The sequence below is a fragment of the Cylas formicarius genome, unplaced genomic scaffold (assembly GCF_029955315.1).
Source record: "Cylas formicarius isolate icCylForm1 unplaced genomic scaffold, icCylForm1.1 PGA_scaffold_7__23_contigs__length_41026272, whole genome shotgun sequence".
In the NCBI taxonomy this organism is placed as follows: Eukaryota; Metazoa; Arthropoda; class Insecta; order Coleoptera; family Brentidae; genus Cylas; species Cylas formicarius.
In genome coordinates this window covers 5,911,301-5,931,965 of record NW_026844352.1, presented here as the reverse complement: position 1 = coordinate 5,931,965, position 20,665 = coordinate 5,911,301, and the positions used below count along the sequence as shown (strand labels likewise).

The 20,665-nt window shown below is 31.3% G+C and overlaps 1 protein-coding gene across 1 annotated transcript in view; it reads right to left on the bottom strand.

The window, feature by feature from the left end:
- LOC132704647 (ATP-binding cassette subfamily G member 4-like) overlaps positions 1 to 20,665 on the bottom strand; it is a 41,366-nt gene that overhangs the window by 8,072 nt on the left and 12,629 nt on the right. Inside the window, exons 2-3 of the mRNA XM_060674782.1 lie at positions 2,683 to 2,800; positions 2,429 to 2,618 (exon numbers count right to left, since the gene is read on the bottom strand). Coding sequence (XP_060530765.1) covers positions 2,429 to 2,618; positions 2,683 to 2,800 — 308 coding nt within the window. The remainder of the gene's footprint in view (positions 1 to 2,428; positions 2,619 to 2,682; positions 2,801 to 20,665) is intronic.

Sequence of the window (20,665 nt, the reverse complement as noted above, 5' to 3'; positions counted from 1 at the left end):
CAATTCATAGAAGTCTCAGCGGATATGGTTTGGAAAGCTATAAGGTCTGTGAAAAATAGAAGGCCATCAGGTCCTGAAAAACTACCAGCAGAATTGCTGGAGCATGGTGCGGAAAACTTAGTGAACCATCTAACAGAACGGTTCACCAGGTATATCAACGGAGACACAAATACTAAGGAATATAATAGAGGTAGATTACGGACCTCAGGAAATTGAACGACAAGCCCGTAGATCTTGCTTCGATCATATCTTAGTGCAGCTGAATGGAAAGAAAGTAGCTACAAACAGAGAAGTACAAATGGATATGATAGTGTCGAATGGTTTTAGACAGGGCTGCAGTATATGTGCATCGGAAGGGAGGAAACAGATGATCTCAACTGGTTATGATTAAGGCTAGTACAGAATATACCTATCTGGGTACGAGAATTGAAAGCAGTGGTCGCACAGGAAGAGAAATAGAGCAGAGAATTATAAAAGGAAAACAATGCGTAAATGCTGTTCTGTGGTCTAAACAAATCTCTCGAGATAGAAAGCACCTCATATATAAAATTTAGAAAGTCACCTCTTGAATGAGCATCTTGTTCGTAAGTTTCGAGTCATGGGACTGGGTGCTACTCTGGTTGAATTTTGTCACAGCTTTTTAACAGGGCGTACACAGCAGTTCCGAATCAGCAATTATATTTCCAGCGAAATTGTGGTGCACTCGGTGTGTGCCTCAGGGTTCACACATAGGTCCAGTTTCGTTTAATTTGTTTATAAGAAATCTGAGTGATGTGGTTCTTTATTCTGAACATCTTGCCTTTGCAGATGATTTTAAATTTTACAAAATATTTGAATCATTTATGGACGCTCAGCTTCTTCAGAGCGACTTTAATAATGTCAGTTCCTGGTGCAGAGAAAATGGTCTGGATCTAAATGTTGGAAAGTGTTTTAGTATTAATTTTTCTCGCTTAACTAACACTCTTCAAAATAGATATATTATTAACAATACAACGATAAAGTGTGTCACCAAAGTGAGGGACCTTGACAGTAAACTGACCTTCTTGAATCAGCTGGAGGATATTGTTAACAAGGGCATGAGAGGTCAGGGTTTTATTACTTAATTGTACACTGCTCTTATCCGACTATTTTAAAAATAGGTCCTTAGTTAAATTTACACTGGAGTATGCATCAGTAGTGTGGTCTCCACATTACAGATGTCACATTGATAGATTGGTGACTGTTCAGAGGGCATTTCTGAGGTCCCTAGCATATAGAGCGGGTATAAATATCAACAATAACTTTCACATGTTCTGGTATGTGAGTTTTATGGGATAGATAGTCTGGAAATTAGAAGAAGTTACATCTGATATCTTGACGTTTTATAAAATTTTGAACGGTGTATATAACTGTCTGGCTCTCCTCCAGTCCATTCATTTTAACATCTACCAAAGACGTCAGAGCTCCCCAATGTTTTGTATTCCATTTCATCACGCCAACTATGGCTATTTTTCTCCTTTAACTCGAACCATGAGGTTATTTAAGAGATGCTCTCTTGATACTGTTTGTTTACTGTTTTTTACTGTTTTTGTATTTTTATGTGTTTTATATGGTCATTTAAAAAGCTTGTTTTCTAAGTTGTTTTGTCATGTTGCTATTTATATTATATTTATATTGTTACTTCTTCTTTGTAAATTGGCTCAGCCTTTGAAATGAACAAATAAATAAATAAATAAAATGGACTTCTAGCGAAGATCCGCTGGAATATTAAGACTCGAAAGACGAAGGAATGAAAAAATGATGACAATGACAGTTGATGTGGTATTTTAAAATGGATACCACTAGACGGGAGAAAAAGAGGACGACCGAAGCCAACTTGGATGAGCGGAATACAGAAAGCAATTTGGAACACCCTGTAGTATCTAATTCGAATTCCATTGCATCTTTTACGTCATCTTGAAATAATTCTAATATTAAATCTGAGTGATGTAGTATGACGTGTGTGATGACCCTCAAAAATAATAGCGCTAAACTAGTTTAAAGTATTTAAAAAAACTATTCGGTATGTATTATTGTTAATAAAAAAGATGTACTTTAAAAGGTTAATAGGGTATTCCATGTAAAAAAAAATGTTTGTTTTATTCGTAATGCTTTTTTGAGCCACTTAAAAAATAATTTTAAAGTGTGCATTTTAACAATCTTTTGAAATGAGAAAATGAACGTTACTCCATGTATTGTATTGCTTTTTTGTAGACTTTATGATAAGGACTTTTAATCTGACTCTTTTTATCTAACAATACTCTTAGTTTTTGGTAATTTTTCAATTCTGCTTTAATAAGTATTTAATTTCGAGTGCAAAAATAAAACTGGGTCACTGGAGTCGACTTTTTTGCAAGTCTCCTGAAATCTCTCAGTTCTACCCATCCTGCATATTCAAATCGCTACTTACCGCATTGCATTTTTCTTGTTGAGTGGCGTTAAGGTCTAGTTTTAAATTGGCCGCCACCATCATTGACTCCTGAACGGTCAACATGGGCTGTACCAAATCGTCTTGCATGATGTACCGCGAAATCTTTCCAAAATCTTTCAGGTTTCTGAGCCTGCCATTTATCGATACCTGCCCAGTGGCGTGGTGAACCCTAAAGAACAGAAATCAGGAATATTGTAGCGGTTTGTGATGGAAGTATATGGAAAAATACTCACTTGTAACCTGCTAGTACATTTAACAAGGTGCTCTTGCCAGCCCCAGACGGTCCCAAGATGGCGGACAATTCGCCCGACTGAAATCGACCGTTCACGCTTCGAAGTATCAATTTTGAGCCTGAAACCAATTATACGGGGTAGTTAATACGTCCAGGACACTTTGTTAATAATTTTTAAATACATAGGGGTAATTATGTGAAAGTGCATGAAGAAAAGAAGCAAATATGATGCACTTTTGGAATAATAAAGTGTGCATCTGCTTTCTAGGCAACGAGGTCAGCATATTCATTTGTTTTTACAAAAGAAGCGTCAAACTATAACGACAAGTTTGTGAAATTATTTATTTTAGCAGTTAATGAATCATTTTTATGCATGTTCGAGGTTAGCGCCAAAATTTCCCGGCCTGACATAGATGCAGCTCCAGTATCACGATAAAACTTTGTCTTTTTTTAAATATGTATCTTAGTAGATAGTAGGCTGCGAAAAAAAATTGAAGTCTTGCGTCAAATAGTTTTTTATTGACAGCGTTTTAAACAAGATGTGTCCGAAAAAATGTCGGGCATAACGCAAATTGAGTATAGAGCAGTCATAAAGTTTTTGACAAAAGAAGGGTTAGCACCTAAAATTATTAAAGAAAGGCTGGATGGTGTGTATGGCCAAAGTTCTCCTTCGTATTCTGTAGTGAAAAAATGGGCAAAACGTTTTCGAATGGACAAGGAGTCCCTTGAAGATGATTCAAGAACTAGTTGACCAGTGGAGGTTATAACTTAAGATATTGTGGAATGTGGAAGAGGTGGTATTGAGTGATCGACATTTAAAGGTCAAGGAAATCTCAGAAATTACTAAGATTTCTGATACAAGTGTTCGTCGAATCCTGCATGATCATTTAGGTATGCATAAGGTTAGTGCAAGATGGGTTCCTAAAAACCTTTCGGCTATTCAAAAACAACGCCGTGTCGAGTGTGCGTGGTCGTTTTTGGAACTCTGTGGGTCGGAACCGAATCCTGTAATAGAAACTATTGCGACGGGAGATGAAACTATTGTTCTCTATTATGACCCTCTATCGAAAAAAGAATCAATGGAGTGTCGTCGCAAGGGTGAAGCACCTCCAAGAAAATTCAGAGTCTGTCAGTCAACAAAAAAGCTGATAGCCACGATCTTTTGGGATTGTGAAGGAATTCTCTTGATAGATTTTAAAGAACCTAATATCACTGTCAATGGTAAATATTACGCAACATTATTACATAAATTGCGAGAATGCATACGTGTAAAACGTCGAGGAAAGCTGACCAGAGGCGTGCGTCTTTTGCATGATAATGCACTTGTCCATACTGCTGGTGTTGCACAAGCTGCCATTTTAGAGTGTGGGTTCCAACAGATAGATCATCCTCCTAGATATGGCCCCCAGCGACTATTATTTGTTTGGATATTTGAAAAAGGACTTACGTGGACGGCGGTTTAACGACGAAGTTGAGTTAAAAGAGGCTGTTTTAGCTCATTTTGCAGACAAATCAAAAGAATATTTTTTTAAAGGGATTGAGTTGTATTGAAGTTAAAATTGTTATTATTACTTTGTTTCTTACATATTCAGGCAGGGAAATTTTGGCGCTACCCTCGTATCGTAAGTAGTTTTAATTGTTAATTTACCTTTAGAAGGGTGTAGTTTAATTTTATTAGATTAATAAGTGTTAATTGTTGAATAACATTGCTATTTTATTTGTATACTAATTTACCCAGAGACAGAAACCATAGTGACCGCCGTCTGACGTACGAGAAAACACGCCTGCCTTTGTTCCGAACAAATTTGTATTTTATTTGAATATAAATTGTTAAAAATGTACACTAACAATGCAACAATATGTTTTTTGTAAGTCATTAAATAATAAGTAAGCGTTTATTAATTCCTCTGAATGGCAACGTAACGTATAGAAAATGCACAACGCCATTATGGGATAGTCAACATAGAAAATTTAGTATCAGACAGACGTATAAAATAATAATAATTTTGCAAAGAAACTTCACAAAATATACTTCAGCGCAATCTTCCAATAGCAATGAGCCCGGAAGCACAAATACTTGCTACACTGTTGTCCTTCCTTAAATTGAAAACATCACTGACCACATATCAAAAGTTCTAAAGAAATATAATGTAAAAACCTGATTTACCACTTGTCCAAAAATCTCTCAACATCTTCGATCGGTCAAGGACAAAATTCCACTTGAGATAACAGGAGTTTACAGCATTCCATGCGTATGTGGTAAAGAATACAATGGAGAGACCGGACGAAAAATATCAACTAGGCTCAAATAACATGAAAGAGCCTTAAGAATGAGACAAATAAACTATATATATATATATATATATATATATATATATATATATATATATATATATATATATATATATATATATATATATATATATATATATATATATATATATATATATATATATATATATATATATATATATATATATATATATATATATATATATATATATATTGAAGATGAAAAAGAGATCTTGGCGAAACGTCCGGGTTCCAGTCGGAGTTCAACAAACGAACGATATCCCGGAATATTTTTTCAACATATTTTTCCATCCGTGAATCAATACGTGTTCATTATCCCATTGGTTTCAAAAGTTACGAGACCATGATAAGTACGAAAGTTGTTAGGAAGCACAATTTAAAACTATTTTAAAGTACATGAGGTAACTCGACGAATAAAACCTATTTTTGAATTTTATTTTGAATGCTTCTCCAATAGTTTAATTTTTTTAAAGATCACCATAATTTGACGTTAGTGATATTCGGAAATGATGTAAAAGATATATGCAACGGAATTTAAATTAGATGATACAGGGTGTTCAAAATAAACGAATATATTTGGATCATATTAAATTAAAAAGCCTCGATATTTTAAGAAAAACTAAATAATATTAAATACCTACTGCTACAAGTTATCTTACTTTTAATTATGGAGCAACAAATGTTCCAAAATACACCCTTCTACTTGGAAATACATGTTTAGTTTTTTTAGTAAATTATCTTAGACGTGACGTAAAAAATATACAGTTCTTTCTTAAACCCTACATTGTTTTCCTGTTTTCAGCATCGTATCAGTGGAAAAAACGCCACCAGTTTGCTAATTTAACCGACTTTGTAGCTCAACTCACAACAAACTTATCAATGATCAACATTTAATTTAAATCAGTCTGCATAATAGATTTTCTAAATAAAGAGACACAAATAATAAATAATAATGAATGTATTTGCCTTTTTTATTTACAATTTTTTGACAAAACCAAACTTATACGAAGATTATAAGAATACAGCAGCAGTGAGCTACCCTGTATGAACAATATGCTCAAAATTATTGTGTATAATAACTATACATTCAGATAAACCATTAATAGTTAAAAAAATATGGACGTTAAATGTGGAAGTACCTAATTAAATCAATTGGAAAAAAAGTTTTACGATGCAGTTTGCAACATATTTGAAATGCGCACTAATAGTTCTCTGATGCGCACATACCGGAATGTAATATTTTATTTTTCCATCGCTTAAATGTAATTAATAGCACACATCAAAGTGTGTTTTTTTTTTTAATTACGTCGAACTTAACCCCTCTTGCGGCAGTGCAAAGACAAAATTGATGGATGACCTTCGATTCCTTTGCGGTCTATGCTTTTTGACGTCAGTATGCAAATATCGGTCTTCTTAACGCGCGAGTTAAGCGTAGTATCGCAAGGGCTCAGCTAGATGAAAGTGACGCAAAAGCTGTGTCAATAATTTTAGATAAAAACCGTTAGCACTCACGAAATAACAAAAATATCCGACATCCTTTTCGTGTTTTCCCAATTATGTAAGAATTTGGTAAAGTCTGTTCATAGATATAAGAAAGTGACTAACTGATACGAATTAAGGAAAGACCCGGGCAAGCTGTAAGAATGAAATATGGCCGAATAGGCCCACATTTTGCTTAGAATTTAATTATTTTAGGTTTTGTTAGGAAAGATACTAAACAATATTTATTTATTTATGTTTAAATCTAAAATAAAATTACAAATTATTTTTATTACCTACTTAAATTACCTAAAATTATTCACATAATATATCAGTATCACTAGCGCTATCATCGCCTGTGCTAATTATTATTTGTTGTATATTATTTGCAATATGGATATACGATTGTTCTGATTTTTCTATACGTTTAACAGAATTTGCCCAACTTTGTGGAAGGATGTTTAAAACTTCGGTTTCTATAAGTTTGAGGACAATGGAGTTAACACGGGGAAAAACATTGTTACGACGAATGGCAGATTTCAGTTGGTGCCAAACATGTTCAATAGGATTAAATATACAGTGGTATATTTATATATTTAATGGTATGCCCTAGATTTTTTGCATAATTATCACAGACGTATTCCTTTTGTAGGTTCAAGCTTTGTAGCACCTCAATTGATTGGTTTTTGGTATAATCTTCGTGAAAATAAATGTCGTTATTATACATGTAGTTTTGGATTGTTGCATTTGTGTCACATGAGGAAGTGGTTTTAGTCAACTGTCTACTGTGATCTTTAGAACCAGCAAGCGAAATAGTTATTCTTGTACCTCTTTTTGATGGCGCCTTTGTTTACACTTATCAGTTGAGTCAACCCAACCCTTTTCCGGGGTATCATAAGTGTCGAACCAGGTTTCATCCAAGTAAATAATTGGCATTTGTTGTTCTCTGTAAATTCTAATTTTTTCTAGATATTCCAGTCGCCATTTCCGAATTCTAAAAGATTCCATTAAAATTTGCCTTTTGCCAATTTTTTTAAATTCAAAACCCATGAGGTAGTTCTGCCACATTTAATACCGGTTACATCTTTTTCCAGCCTCCTAGTTAAGATATCTAATGTAGGCGCGCTTTGTTCGTCATATAACTGGTAAATTTTGCGCCGCATTATATCCTGATCACTTTCATCTACATTCGAGAAAATGTCAGCATTGCTTCTTTTTTTCCTCGCTGAATTGGGATTATTCACAATTTTCCATACAGTTGATGTTGGAATTTTCGTCAATGGGCCGTTTCAAATAAACATTGTTTATAACTTCCTTAGTCTCAATAGAATAGTGTTTTCTACATTTGGGCGGGAGCATCTCCTGAGATACACCAGACTAGCACATATTTTGCATAATTCGCACACGATTCAACACACGCTGTATTACACACGAAATAAGAATGACTACTAATAAACTTAAACTAAGTAGTATACCAAACCAAACAATATTAAACACAGGTAGGTATAAAATTATTTTCTCTTACGGATCACAATTTTACCTGAATTTAAATTCCGAAACTTTAGGTAATAATCTTGTTGTATTGTATGCTAATGACCACACTTGGATAATTCCATTCAAATGCAATTGGTCACTTTCTTATATCTATGAACAGACCATACTTGTGATACACGGATAATAAAATGGATTATAGCAAAATTTGGTTGTTATAATTCACGCAACATTTTTTTTCCGCCTAAAATATCAAAAATCACCATTATATTATGAGCGTTAAAGGGCTCCAACATAAAGATATAATATACAGGATGTTGCTCCTGTATACGTAAAAATATCACGGATTTTCTTTTAAATAATATTTACAAATTTTGTGGATTCCTCCTGAGTCGGTCCTTTATAAATCAAACTTGTTTGCTTCGTTGAGAAGAAGGCCCTCGACACCTTTTATCTAAAACCAAAATTATAGAAACGCAACGTCTATGATACTTTTGTTATTTGGCACACAGATCCACTGAACCCAGAATTAAAACAATTTACGCATCTAATAATATCCACATTATATACGGCGTTCTATCACAAAATATAATTGACTACCACCTTCCAAAGACAATGAGTCCGAAAGCAACCCCACATGTGCCACTGTTGTCCTTCCTTACGTTCAAAACATCACATCAACTATCTCTCAACATCTTCGATCCGTCAAAGACAAAATTTCGTTCCAGGTGTTTATAGCTTTCCATGCATATGCGGCAAAAAATACATTGGAGAGACCGGACGAAAAATATCAACTAGGCTCAATATCTATTGCCAAACAATCATGGAACAAAACAGCAAGTTTTATATCAAAACTAACCAAAACCAAATTTTTTGCATGTAATCAATTCAACGAAAAATCCGAGAATCTATAGAAATGCGCAAGAAACCAAACAATCTTAACCGCGACTCAGGTCTTGCCCCTCTTTTAATTCCACCCCCCCAAACAATATATAAGCAGGTACAGAGTAGGAAAAAAAAGGTTCTTTTAAGTTTTAATTATATATTATTAATTACATTTTATTATAATTTTGTACACACCACTTTAAAAATAATCTCTCATGGAGACATAAATCCTGCAGTGGTGATTTACCATGTTCTACGTCAAACGAAGTTTTTCTAAGAAGTTAGTGATCGGACGTAACGTAACATGGAAAAATAATAAGAGTAAAATGTGACAAACCAATTTCCGAAAATATGAGGAAAAATTAATTAAGCCAAGGGCGCTAATAATTGTCGCCAAGGCGATCGATAATTATTTACCTAATTAGTAAATTGTTATTTCAGTTAATAATTACTTAAGGCACCGCGATTTAATAACAATGTTTGTGACTGGTATGTATATCGACCAATATTGAAATATTCACCAGGAAATTATATCACCGAACGATTGTCACGTAGAAAGTGTGAAGTTTGAAAATTTCCGACACTTCCACCGACATGTCAAGAATTATCTATCTATCTATCTATCATATCTATCGAATCGGACACAAATTTCATTTTTTTAAATGGAATTTGGTATATTTTAGAGATAATTTTTTTGTTTAGAAAATTAAATTAAAAATTGAAATTCTAATTTTTAGTTACTAATAAGTTGCTAATAAGCTGCTGCATAATATGCATAATAAATCGTTGTGCCTAATTTTCTAAAAAATAATTTTTATCTCCAAAATATCTCAAAAAAATAATTTGTTTTATATGGAAGGTTTCAGAATTTTAAAAAATAACAAAGAAGATGAAATAAATGTCATTCTTGAATTTGCATTATACAAAAAGAATCACTATGTCAATCAATAAAAGTGGCTTAAGTATTCTTTATATAGTCGATACGATTTGCGATGGCATAGTCGGTCATAGAATTGTCTATTACGCTTGAGTGTCGTACACTAGATAGAGACGTCACCAATTGCCGGATAATTACAGCAGTTTCCACTACAAAACAAACAAACAAACAAACATGGTGCCTAAGAACTCTAATGAGGCGGTGGCAGATATTGTTGATTATTTTAACAGAAATAGTCTTATATTGAATCATGATAAAACTGAATTGATGCATTTCTCACTAAGAGGCATAGATAAGAGCATCTTAGTTAATAATAAAACGATCGAGGAGAGGCGGGTTGCGAAATTTCTGGGAGTTTATTTTGATTTGATATGGTCTTTCTTGATCTCATCAGGTGGACCATATTCTCAAAAAATTATCCACACAATGTTTTGTGCTTTTGTAACTTAGAAGAAGGGTCGATTATAGTCTTTTATTGTTATATTATTATTCGTATATTCAGTCCCGTTTAAATTATGCTATTAGTGCTTGGGGTAATTGCTCCCGATAGCATGATATATTTATAAATATAAAAATATATATATTAGTGCTTGGGGTAATTGCTCCCGATAGCATGAAATATTTTTGTTCGAATAAAGGATGATTCGTACAATCATATATATATATATATATATATATATATATATATATATATATATATATATATATATATATATATATATATATTCCGGGATATCATCCGTTTGCTTGTTGAACTCCGACTGGAATCCTGCAGACGTTTCGCCAAAATCTCACTTGGCATCTTCAATGCTCGCGCTCCGAAAACACTTTATATATATATATATATATATATATATATATATATATATATATATATATATATATATATATATATATATATATATATATATATATATATATATATATATATATATATATATATATATATATATATATATATATATATATATATATATATATATATATATATATATATATATAGATAGATAGATAGATAGGTAGATAGGTAGATAGGTAGATAGGTAGATAGGTAGATAGGTAGATAGGTAGATAGGTAGATAGGTAGATAGGTAGATAGGTAGATAGGTAGATAGGTAGATAGGTAGATAGGTAGATAGGTAGATAGGTAGATAGGTAGATAGGTAGATAGGTAGATAGGTAGATAGGTAGATAGGTAGATAGGTAGATAGGTAGATAGGTAGATAGATAGGTAGATAGATAGGTAGATAGATAGGTAGATAGATAGGTAGATAGATAGGTAGATAGATAGGTAGATAGATAGGTAGATAGATAGGTAGATAGATAGGTAGATAGATAGATAGATAGATAGGTAGATAGATAGGTAGATAGATAGATAGATAGATAGATAGATAGATAGATAGATAGATAGATAGATAGATAGATAGATAGATAGATAGATAGATAGATAGATAGATAGATAGATAGATAGATAGATAGATAGATAGATAGATAGATAGATAGATAGATAGATAGATAGATAGATAGATAGATAGATAGATAGATAGATAGATAGATAGATAGATAGATAGATAGATAGATAGATAGATAGATAGATAGATAGATAGATAGATAGATAGATAGATAGATAGATAGATAGATAGATAGATAGATAGATAGATAGATAGATAGATAGATAGATAGATAGATAGATAGATAGATAGATAGATAGATAGATAGATAGATAGATAGATAGATAGATAGATAGATAGATAGATAGATAGATAGATAGATAGATAGATAGATAGATAGATAGATAGATAGATAGATAGATAGATAGATAGATAGATAGATAGATAGATAGATAGATAGATAGATAGATAGATAGATAGATAGATAGATAGATAGATAGATAGATAGATAGATAGATAGATAGATAGATAGATAGATAGATAGATAGATAGATAGATAGATAGATAGATAGATAGATAGATAGATAGATAGATAGATAGATAGATAGATAGATAGATAGATAGATAGATAGATAGATAGATAGATAGATAGATAGATAGATAGATAGATAGATAGATAGATAGATAGATAGATAGATAGATAGATAGATAGATAGATAGATAGATAGATAGATAGATAGATAGATAGATAGATAGATAGATAGATAGATAGATAGATAGATAGATAGATAGATAGATAGATAGATAGATAGATAGATAGATAGATAGATAGATAGATAGATAGATAGATAGATAGATAGATAGATAGATAGATAGATAGATAGATAGATAGATAGATAGATAGATAGATAGATAGATAGATAGATAGATAGATAGATAGATAGATAGATAGATAGATAGATAGATAGATAGATAGATAGATAGATAGATAGATAGATAGATAGATAGATAGATAGATAGATAGATAGATAGATAGATAGATAGATAGATAGATAGATAGATAGATAGATAGATAGATAGATAGATAGATAGATAGATAGATAGATAGATAGATAGATAGATAGATAGATAGATAGATAGATAGATAGATAGATAGATAGATAGATAGATAGATAGATAGATAGATAGATAGATAGATAGATAGATAGATAGATAGATAGATAGATAGATAGATAGATAGATAGATAGATAGATAGATAGATAGATAGATAGATAGATAGATAGATAGATAGATAGATAGATATATATATATATATATATATATATATATATATATATATATATATATATATATATATATATATATATATATATATATATATATATATATATATATATATATATATATATATATATATATATATATATATATATATATATATATATATATATATATATATATATATATATGCCACCTGCGATGAGACGGATTTCAGGCTGCGGTCAGTTTAAGGCTTAGGTGAAACGATTGCGCTTGGCATTTTATTCTGTACAAGAGTACCTGCAGTACACTTTTTAATTCGTATTTTAACCAACGTTTGTATGTGTATCTTTATTGGTTGTATATTTATCCTATACTTACAATGTAACTCGTCTGGAAATAAAGTATATTATTATTATTAAAACAAAATAGTTATCGATATCATTCTAGACTTAGTAAAAGTGTACCAAATATAAAGCCAAAAAAATCAGAAAAAAAGAAGACGAAATGGTCTAAAATTTAGGTTGTCACATTGTCAAAAATTGCCGTGTGCTACAGACGAAATAATTACTGAAACGGGTCATCAAGTTTTAAGCTTGCTTCCTTACCATTGTATATTTAATGTCACAGATCTCTTTTGATAATGTTTGAATATTTATTATAAATTATCATAATTTTTTGACATTGACATTCAGGGCGGAATCACATCTGTTGAACTATAAGTGGAAGCAAGACGAACAATCGTACCTACTATATTCTCTTTCCAGAACTTAATGGTATTTTAGTACCTACATCTTTGTGAAATAGACTTTATCAGCGTAGATTGTGCTCAAGTCACACTTCTGTAGACCGCAAATTGCATGAGCGTAGAATCCCAGCTTAAGGCGGAACTTTTTTACTGAAAGAGATAGAAAATGCGTGGAATCAGGATGTTTGTTTCCGCTATTTTGCGAACTGGAGAATTGAAAAACGCGGATAAATGAAATTAGGAAAAAAAAGATGATTATATTCTGCGGCATTTATACAGTGAAGCGACGTAAATAAAAAACATATAGGGTAGGTCCAGAAGTAGATGTCGATGCCGAGTTCCATTTTTTTTTAATCCTTTTTCGAAATATGCGCCACAGTAGGTAAAATTGAGAGAAAATTAAATGAAAACCTTACAAAACATTACTAAAGTTTAAATCATGTCTATTTTGTGGTTTTTCTTCATACACTTCTGAGGAAAAAATCCAAAAAAATCCAGTGGAGTAATATCTGGAGATCTTGTGGACTCCATTAATCAGTTTCTTCTAATCCACTCTCCTGGAACTACGGGATTTAAATAATCACGCACTTGTCTAGCAAAACGGACAAAGTACTATCCGGTTGACACCAAATTGAGTGATTTTGAAGGTATTGTAAATATAATTATTATGCAAAATATGCATTTTGCATTGTCTGCGCTCCTTACCCATGATAAACAAACAAATATTATAGTTTTTACAAAACTTCTGGATTACTCCTGCGTCGGTTTTTGCTTAGTTGAACTTGCTGACGTTTCGCCAATCATCCTGTTGGCTTCTTCAGAGCTTGACTGAAAAAGTTCAACTCAGCAAAAACCGACGCAGGAGGAATCCAGAAGTTTTGTAAAAAGTATTACAGTAGCCTGTGGAAGTTTCTTTGAAAAAAAAAAAACAAATATTATATTAGCTTGATTTTTGTTCCTAAACCTTGTAGCAAAGATATCTTATTAGAAACAGGGTTTTCCGTCTCAGACATTTGCAAAGTGGTCAATATTAGCTTGATGTTGGTAATATCTAATAATAGCGTATTTTATTTACATCTCTCTGTGGCCATTTTTAATATTACGTGTATAGGCCACAAAAACCCTTTTGTGTGGCACACACCAAAAGCCCTTTGTTTTTTTTAAAGTTTTTGGTCACAAATCGGACAAAAATGTAACCTGTGTTATAGTCATACATTTTAAGTTTGGAGCTTGAATATCCCCGAACATTTGCGAGATTTTGTACTTAAATTAATCAAAAATAATCATTAGCTCGATGCGAATTTATCTTAATGACCTCGTTTGCCGAAACTGATCAAAACTGGGACATTTAACGTAACTACATGTCAAGGACAGAAAAATTGCGTCTAAGCAACAACAATTTTTGGATTTTTGGGATTTGTGTGATAAGTAATTTCGAATTCAACTCAATATCAAGGTCGATATTTCCGAATGGATCGCCGCCGTATTTTTATTTCTAAAAATCCACGACGCGATGGCGTGGGGACACAATGCCACACCATTTCTCTGTGAATATTGAAGAGCTATTGTCGATATGTTAATGATTGTTATTACCATCGTACCAGTCGACATACGAATGATAATTTAGAATCTAAGAACCATTGATGCGTTAAGTATTCCATTTGCGAGTGGATACACACGCAATAGCTTACATCGAACATTCGGGGCCAGTATCGTTATAATTAAAAGTTAAAATTCTTCACGAAACAGAACGAGGCGTTTCAAACACGCGACGCGTACTGTGCGATTGATAGTCTATGGGTTGGGGCCTGTTTTTTCAAATTATTTATAACATCTGGAAAGTGAAAAAGTTCGATCGTAACACGTTGATTTGGTGACAATCAAAAATTTATTACTAACAGTAAATTTCTTAGTTTAATGATGAAATAATGTTATAATAAATATTAAACAACAATTGTCCTACAAAAAAAATGATATGGTCATTGTTGGCCCCCAACCCATTCATGTACCATTTACTGTGGCATACGAATTTAGCTAAGTTTTATACCTAAGCTTTATTAATAACCTTACAATTAAGGGGTCATACTGTCCTACAAGTTACATAATAGGTCTTCTCAGACCTACATTTGAAAATTATCAGTTCCATGGTGGCAATTTTTTTACTACCAACTGTAGGACAAAAATTTAAAAAATGAAGTTTAGCATATTTTAAACCAAAATAAAATAGGGTCGTACAAAAAAATGATATGATCATTGTTGTCCCCCAACTCAATCATGTACCATTTACTGAGGCATAACAATTTATCACTAACCAGCTAATTTTTATACCTAAGCTTAATTAAGAATCGTACAATTAAATGGTCATATAGTCTTACAAGTTACACAATAAGTTTTCTCAGACTTACATTTGAAAATTGTCAATTCCGTGATGGCACTTTTTTAATACTAACTGTAGGACATAAACACAAATTTGTTGTTTAGCATATTTTACGCCAAAATAAAATAGTGTCCTACAAAAAAAATGATATGATCATTGTGGTCCCCCAACCAAATCATGTACCATTTACTGGAGCATAATAATTTATCACTAAGCAGCTAATTTTTATATCTAAGCTTAATTAATAACTTTACAATTAAGTGGTCATATTATCCTACAAGTTACATAATAGATCTTCACAGATCTACATTTGGAAATTGTCGATTCCGTGGTAGCACTTTCATTTATTTATAACCAGCCAATTTTTTTCTCTGCGAAAATGCTTTATCTCAACAGCTAAGAGATTGAGCCGGTGTGGAACACTTTGATTTGGAATTTGCAGAATTCACATACTAATCAAGTAAAACTAGTAACTAACCCTGTTTCTTTGACAGATTCACTGGGTTGTATTGTTCGGGCTGCGATTATAAAGAAATTACGTCAGTTATTAAAAAATAATTGAAAATAAACTAAAAAACATTTCAGAAAATTTCAAATTTGAACCACACTTAATTGCAAAACTAAAATATTGTTCCATAACTTCCACAGATGTTGAGCGAAGTTTTTCCATTTTTAAACACATGTTTACAGATAAAAAACACAATTTTCTATTGGAAATGTTTGAAAAACATTTAGTTGTCAATTTTGTTACAACTGCGGAGACCAGTTTGTGAATTTACGAATTGTATGTTGCGCAAGTTGCCATTATTTAATTGGTCAACGGTATTATTGAATAATCAATTGTATTATAATTTTTTTATGTCACTTTTTCTTTTGCTATTTTCAATTTAAGTATCATTTTATTCCGAAGAAAGGGAAATTATAGAGAAATAGTTCTGGCATTATTGAAAATAACATTTATCTTTATAATTTTGCACATAATAAATATAAATTAAATAAATAATAAAATATATTCGGAAAATGTTATGCACTTTAATGCGCATATTTGGGTTTTTTCGGTAGATTGAATCGGAGAAATCGATGCAGGTCTATATTTAGACCTTCAAACATTTCATTTAACATAAGAAAACAATGCAAAAATCCTGTATAGCAACTGTATAAAAATTGTTTCTATGTTTTTTGATACTTCGTTATGAGTTCCCATGCATTGTCGCGTGATAAACGGGCCACCCTATATAAAATGCATGCCTTTAGCGCGTTTCATTTCGACTGGCGCAACTATTTTTAAGCCTATAATGCAGTGCCTATTTCGACATTCTAACTTGCCGATCTATACAGCAGCCGCCTTGTGAAAATCCGGATTTATTTTGCAATATGTCGTTACCTAAGAGATTTTAGCAAGTAACGCGTTTACAGCGATCGGCAGGCATTCGAATGAGTTATTTTAAATTGGGTCTTATTACCGCAATTGTCGCCTCCTTTTGAGATTTGTGGCGGATAAACTTGGCAGTTTTGATGACACGTACGTCGAATACTAAATGTCACAAAACTAACCAGGTGAAAACAGTGTCAGTATTATTTGACATTTGTTTGAAATCTTGAAATTAGTTTTCGATGATCGTTGGAATTAGTCTTGCTTTTTTTCTTTTTTACAAGAATGGCGATTATCCTATTAACATGAATAGTTTTTTATTATAAACATCCTTTAATACTTTAATAGTCAAATGATATTAAAGTTTAAGTTTCAAGAAAAAACTGTTTTTTATAACAGCTTCAATAAATTTCTACGCATTTAAAAAAAATAATTAAAAAAATAAGAACCTCTTCTCTGCGTGGTAAGAGAATTATTATCATTATTATTTCTTACATAATTAATTGTCTGTCTCCTCAAAAAATCAATACACCAATTAACCACTTTTTTTAAAATAATAGCCATAAAATTTGTTCTCTTAGTGGGGCCTTTCTGGTATACCCATAAAACAAGTGTGATAAAAGTTTAAATAAATTTAATACTTTGTTTACAATAATGTTTTGAAGTAACCAACTTACAAATTTCAATTTGTCATTAATTTACCGTTTTTATGTTAACAAGAGATATTTATTTCTAACTAAAAATTTATTAACTAAAAATAAATTGTAGCTCCATTTGTTGATAAATTTTTGACATATTTATATTTCAATATAAAAAAAAAACAAACTTCGCGAGGAACTGTTTTTTTTTATTAATATTTTTTTTCTTAGTAATAATTAGTCATTGTTTATAAATGTTTTTTTTACAGATCTATAAAAAATAAATAACTAACTCCCACTATTAATTTATAGATGGACAAAATTTCCTTGAATTGCAATAGTCGAATTTGCGTTATATAGAAGGCGAGAAGGTTTGAAAAATACCAAAAAAAAAAACTCTAATTTTTATAAACAAGTGCAGAATATATCAGATAAACAATAGATACAAAATTAGTAAATGACTTATTTGAAAGACAATTTCATTGAATGTCTATTGATTCTCTAATAGTTTAAAAGTTAATTTAGTTTTTAAGTCAACAACTGGATCAGCTATATCTCTAGTACTAGGTATATATTATGTTGTTGGTAATTGTTGTTTTGTAATTTTTAAAACTTTCAGAAAAAAAAAGAAAAGTTAACAATTTCTTTATAACAAATTGTTAATATAATTAATATTGAAATTGTCTATGAAAAAATATGTTTGTTTGCTAAATTGTAGAAAAATGTTAGTTTTTTAATTATTTATAACTTTTGAAATTTAAAAAAATAACTAATTATTTAAACAGTAGCTACATGAAAAAAACGTTTGTAGACAATTAAAAATTCGTAAACATTTTTTTTTTAATATTGAAATAGTCCATTTATTTATAAAAAATTAATAAACAAATGAAGCTAAAATTATTATTTTTTAGTTAATAAATGTCCTTTGTTATTATAAAAATGATATAATTTTTTTTTACAACATTACAGTTAATTTTCTTTATTTGTTAACTTAAAAAAATAATTATAAAAAAAGTATATTATTTTATGGGTACCGAAGAAAAGCTCCAGTAGCGTGTGGATGGCAGTTTTCAACTTAAATTAAAATTATTAATAATTTAGGTACAGTTTAGGAAATCCGAACTTTTTTTAGTAAATTTCTTCCTGTTTAGTGATCTTTCTTTAAAATAAAAAAAAATGGTTTACGAACTATAAGCAACAAACTAAGCATTACTTTATTTGTTTATAACTTTTGAAATTTTTAATGTACCAGTTCACTTTTTTCGCACATACGAACATAATTCCGAATTTTAGTAATAGTGTGCTCAATTACGGTCATTTAAATGTCATTAAATAGACTGATAGAACGAAAGATAGAACAATTTTGCTCGTGTTTTATACATTCAAAAACCTTATTGGACTTAAACTAAACAACATTTTTAAAACCAGCTATAAAAGCTTAGGTTTCTTATAGGCAATTTATTAATATCCTTAAGCAGAACAAAATGTTATTTGGCAAAATCAACTTGCGCGTATAGAAATAGGCTCGGTGTAAATTTTTAACCATCGTATATTTTTCTTTCTAGAAACTATTCACATGACCTAAAAAATGGACATGCTATTTAGAAGACAAGTTAATATGCTTTACTATGAGTTTAAATTTGTCAAGAGTGCTGATCTTTTATACGCGTAACTAGGGTTAAACAAATGAAACGTGTTCATGCAGTAGTTATAGTGATAGTAACAAACTTGTTATAGACCGATGTGGTTTTCGCTTAAAAACATAAAAACCTCTTCTCACCTTTGCATTATTCGTTTTCAACTATTTGGATAGCGTTTAATTTTATTAGCTTGATGCATATACTACACCGCAGTGGAGCTGTAGCTCGAAAACTGGATATGACACAGATCGAAGATTATGCGAACAGGCAGAAGGCTCGTGATGACCGTTTTATTGTGTCAACAATAATAAGAAATCGTCACCTTAACTCATTTTGTCCCAGTGGTGCGTTAATGCACCACATATTGTATGACTTGTTTTTGTCACATCCAGGAAATATTTTTGCACATCCATTTAGAAATTTTATTATTATCACTACTAAAGGATATAAAACCATAGAAATCGCTAATTTATGTTTAAAGGAATGATCTTATATATGACTTCAAAAGTTAACAAAACATAAATTTGTATCACATTTACCAGTAAATCCAAATAGTAAAAAAAAAATGTTTTGGATTTGTATTGTCATTTTTTTTAAGTCTATAGCATGTAGATTACATCTCAGAAAACATACATCGGAAATACTATATTGATTATGTTTTATTTTTTAAAATTATTTACTGGTGCGTGAATGCACCACTGGTTTTATCTATGAAACAAAACTTTGTTATTGCAAATGTAGACAAGTCAGCGCATGTAGAATAAACGTCCAACAATTAGCGTGTTCTTTAGTATTAGTTGGTGCCTTGTGCAGTGAACGTTACAGTTCGTAAAATATGGCATTTCCGAAGTATTTGACTCAAAAGGAATTAGAGGCGGCTGTGGACGAGATCGTGATGGATGAGGACAATAACAATGAAAGTCGTAAGTATTATTTGTATTTACGCGTTCCTATGTATTGTAGCATTTTATTCCTTGTAAATTTATGCTAAAACTAACGTGAAAAAATATTTCCAGAACATTTTGAGGCGGTCCATTTTCCACCCGACGTGGATACCTTAACTGAAGAAGAAGATATGAACGATAACATAAATCTACAAGAGTTTGGGGAACCAACTGATATAGTTGGAACTCTCGAGTTACATACACCGAATGATACAGCTGTCCTTCAACAGTCCTGTAATTCATCAACTACTGAACCTGAATGGAACTCATCAGATGATGAAACCCTGGAATTCAAAAGAAGACCTATGCTTTCTGCAATCGACAGTCTTGCTTCTACTGTCAAATGGAAGAAAGTCAGATTACTTTCTGGAAAAACTCCGCTCGAAATATTTTTTCTTTTTTGCTGACGAAGTGATTGATTTGATTTTAAATCTTACATTGCTTTGCGACTTTTAAAAACTGATATATCAATCTTGCACCTGCCATAGATCAAGTGCGTTATGATAAT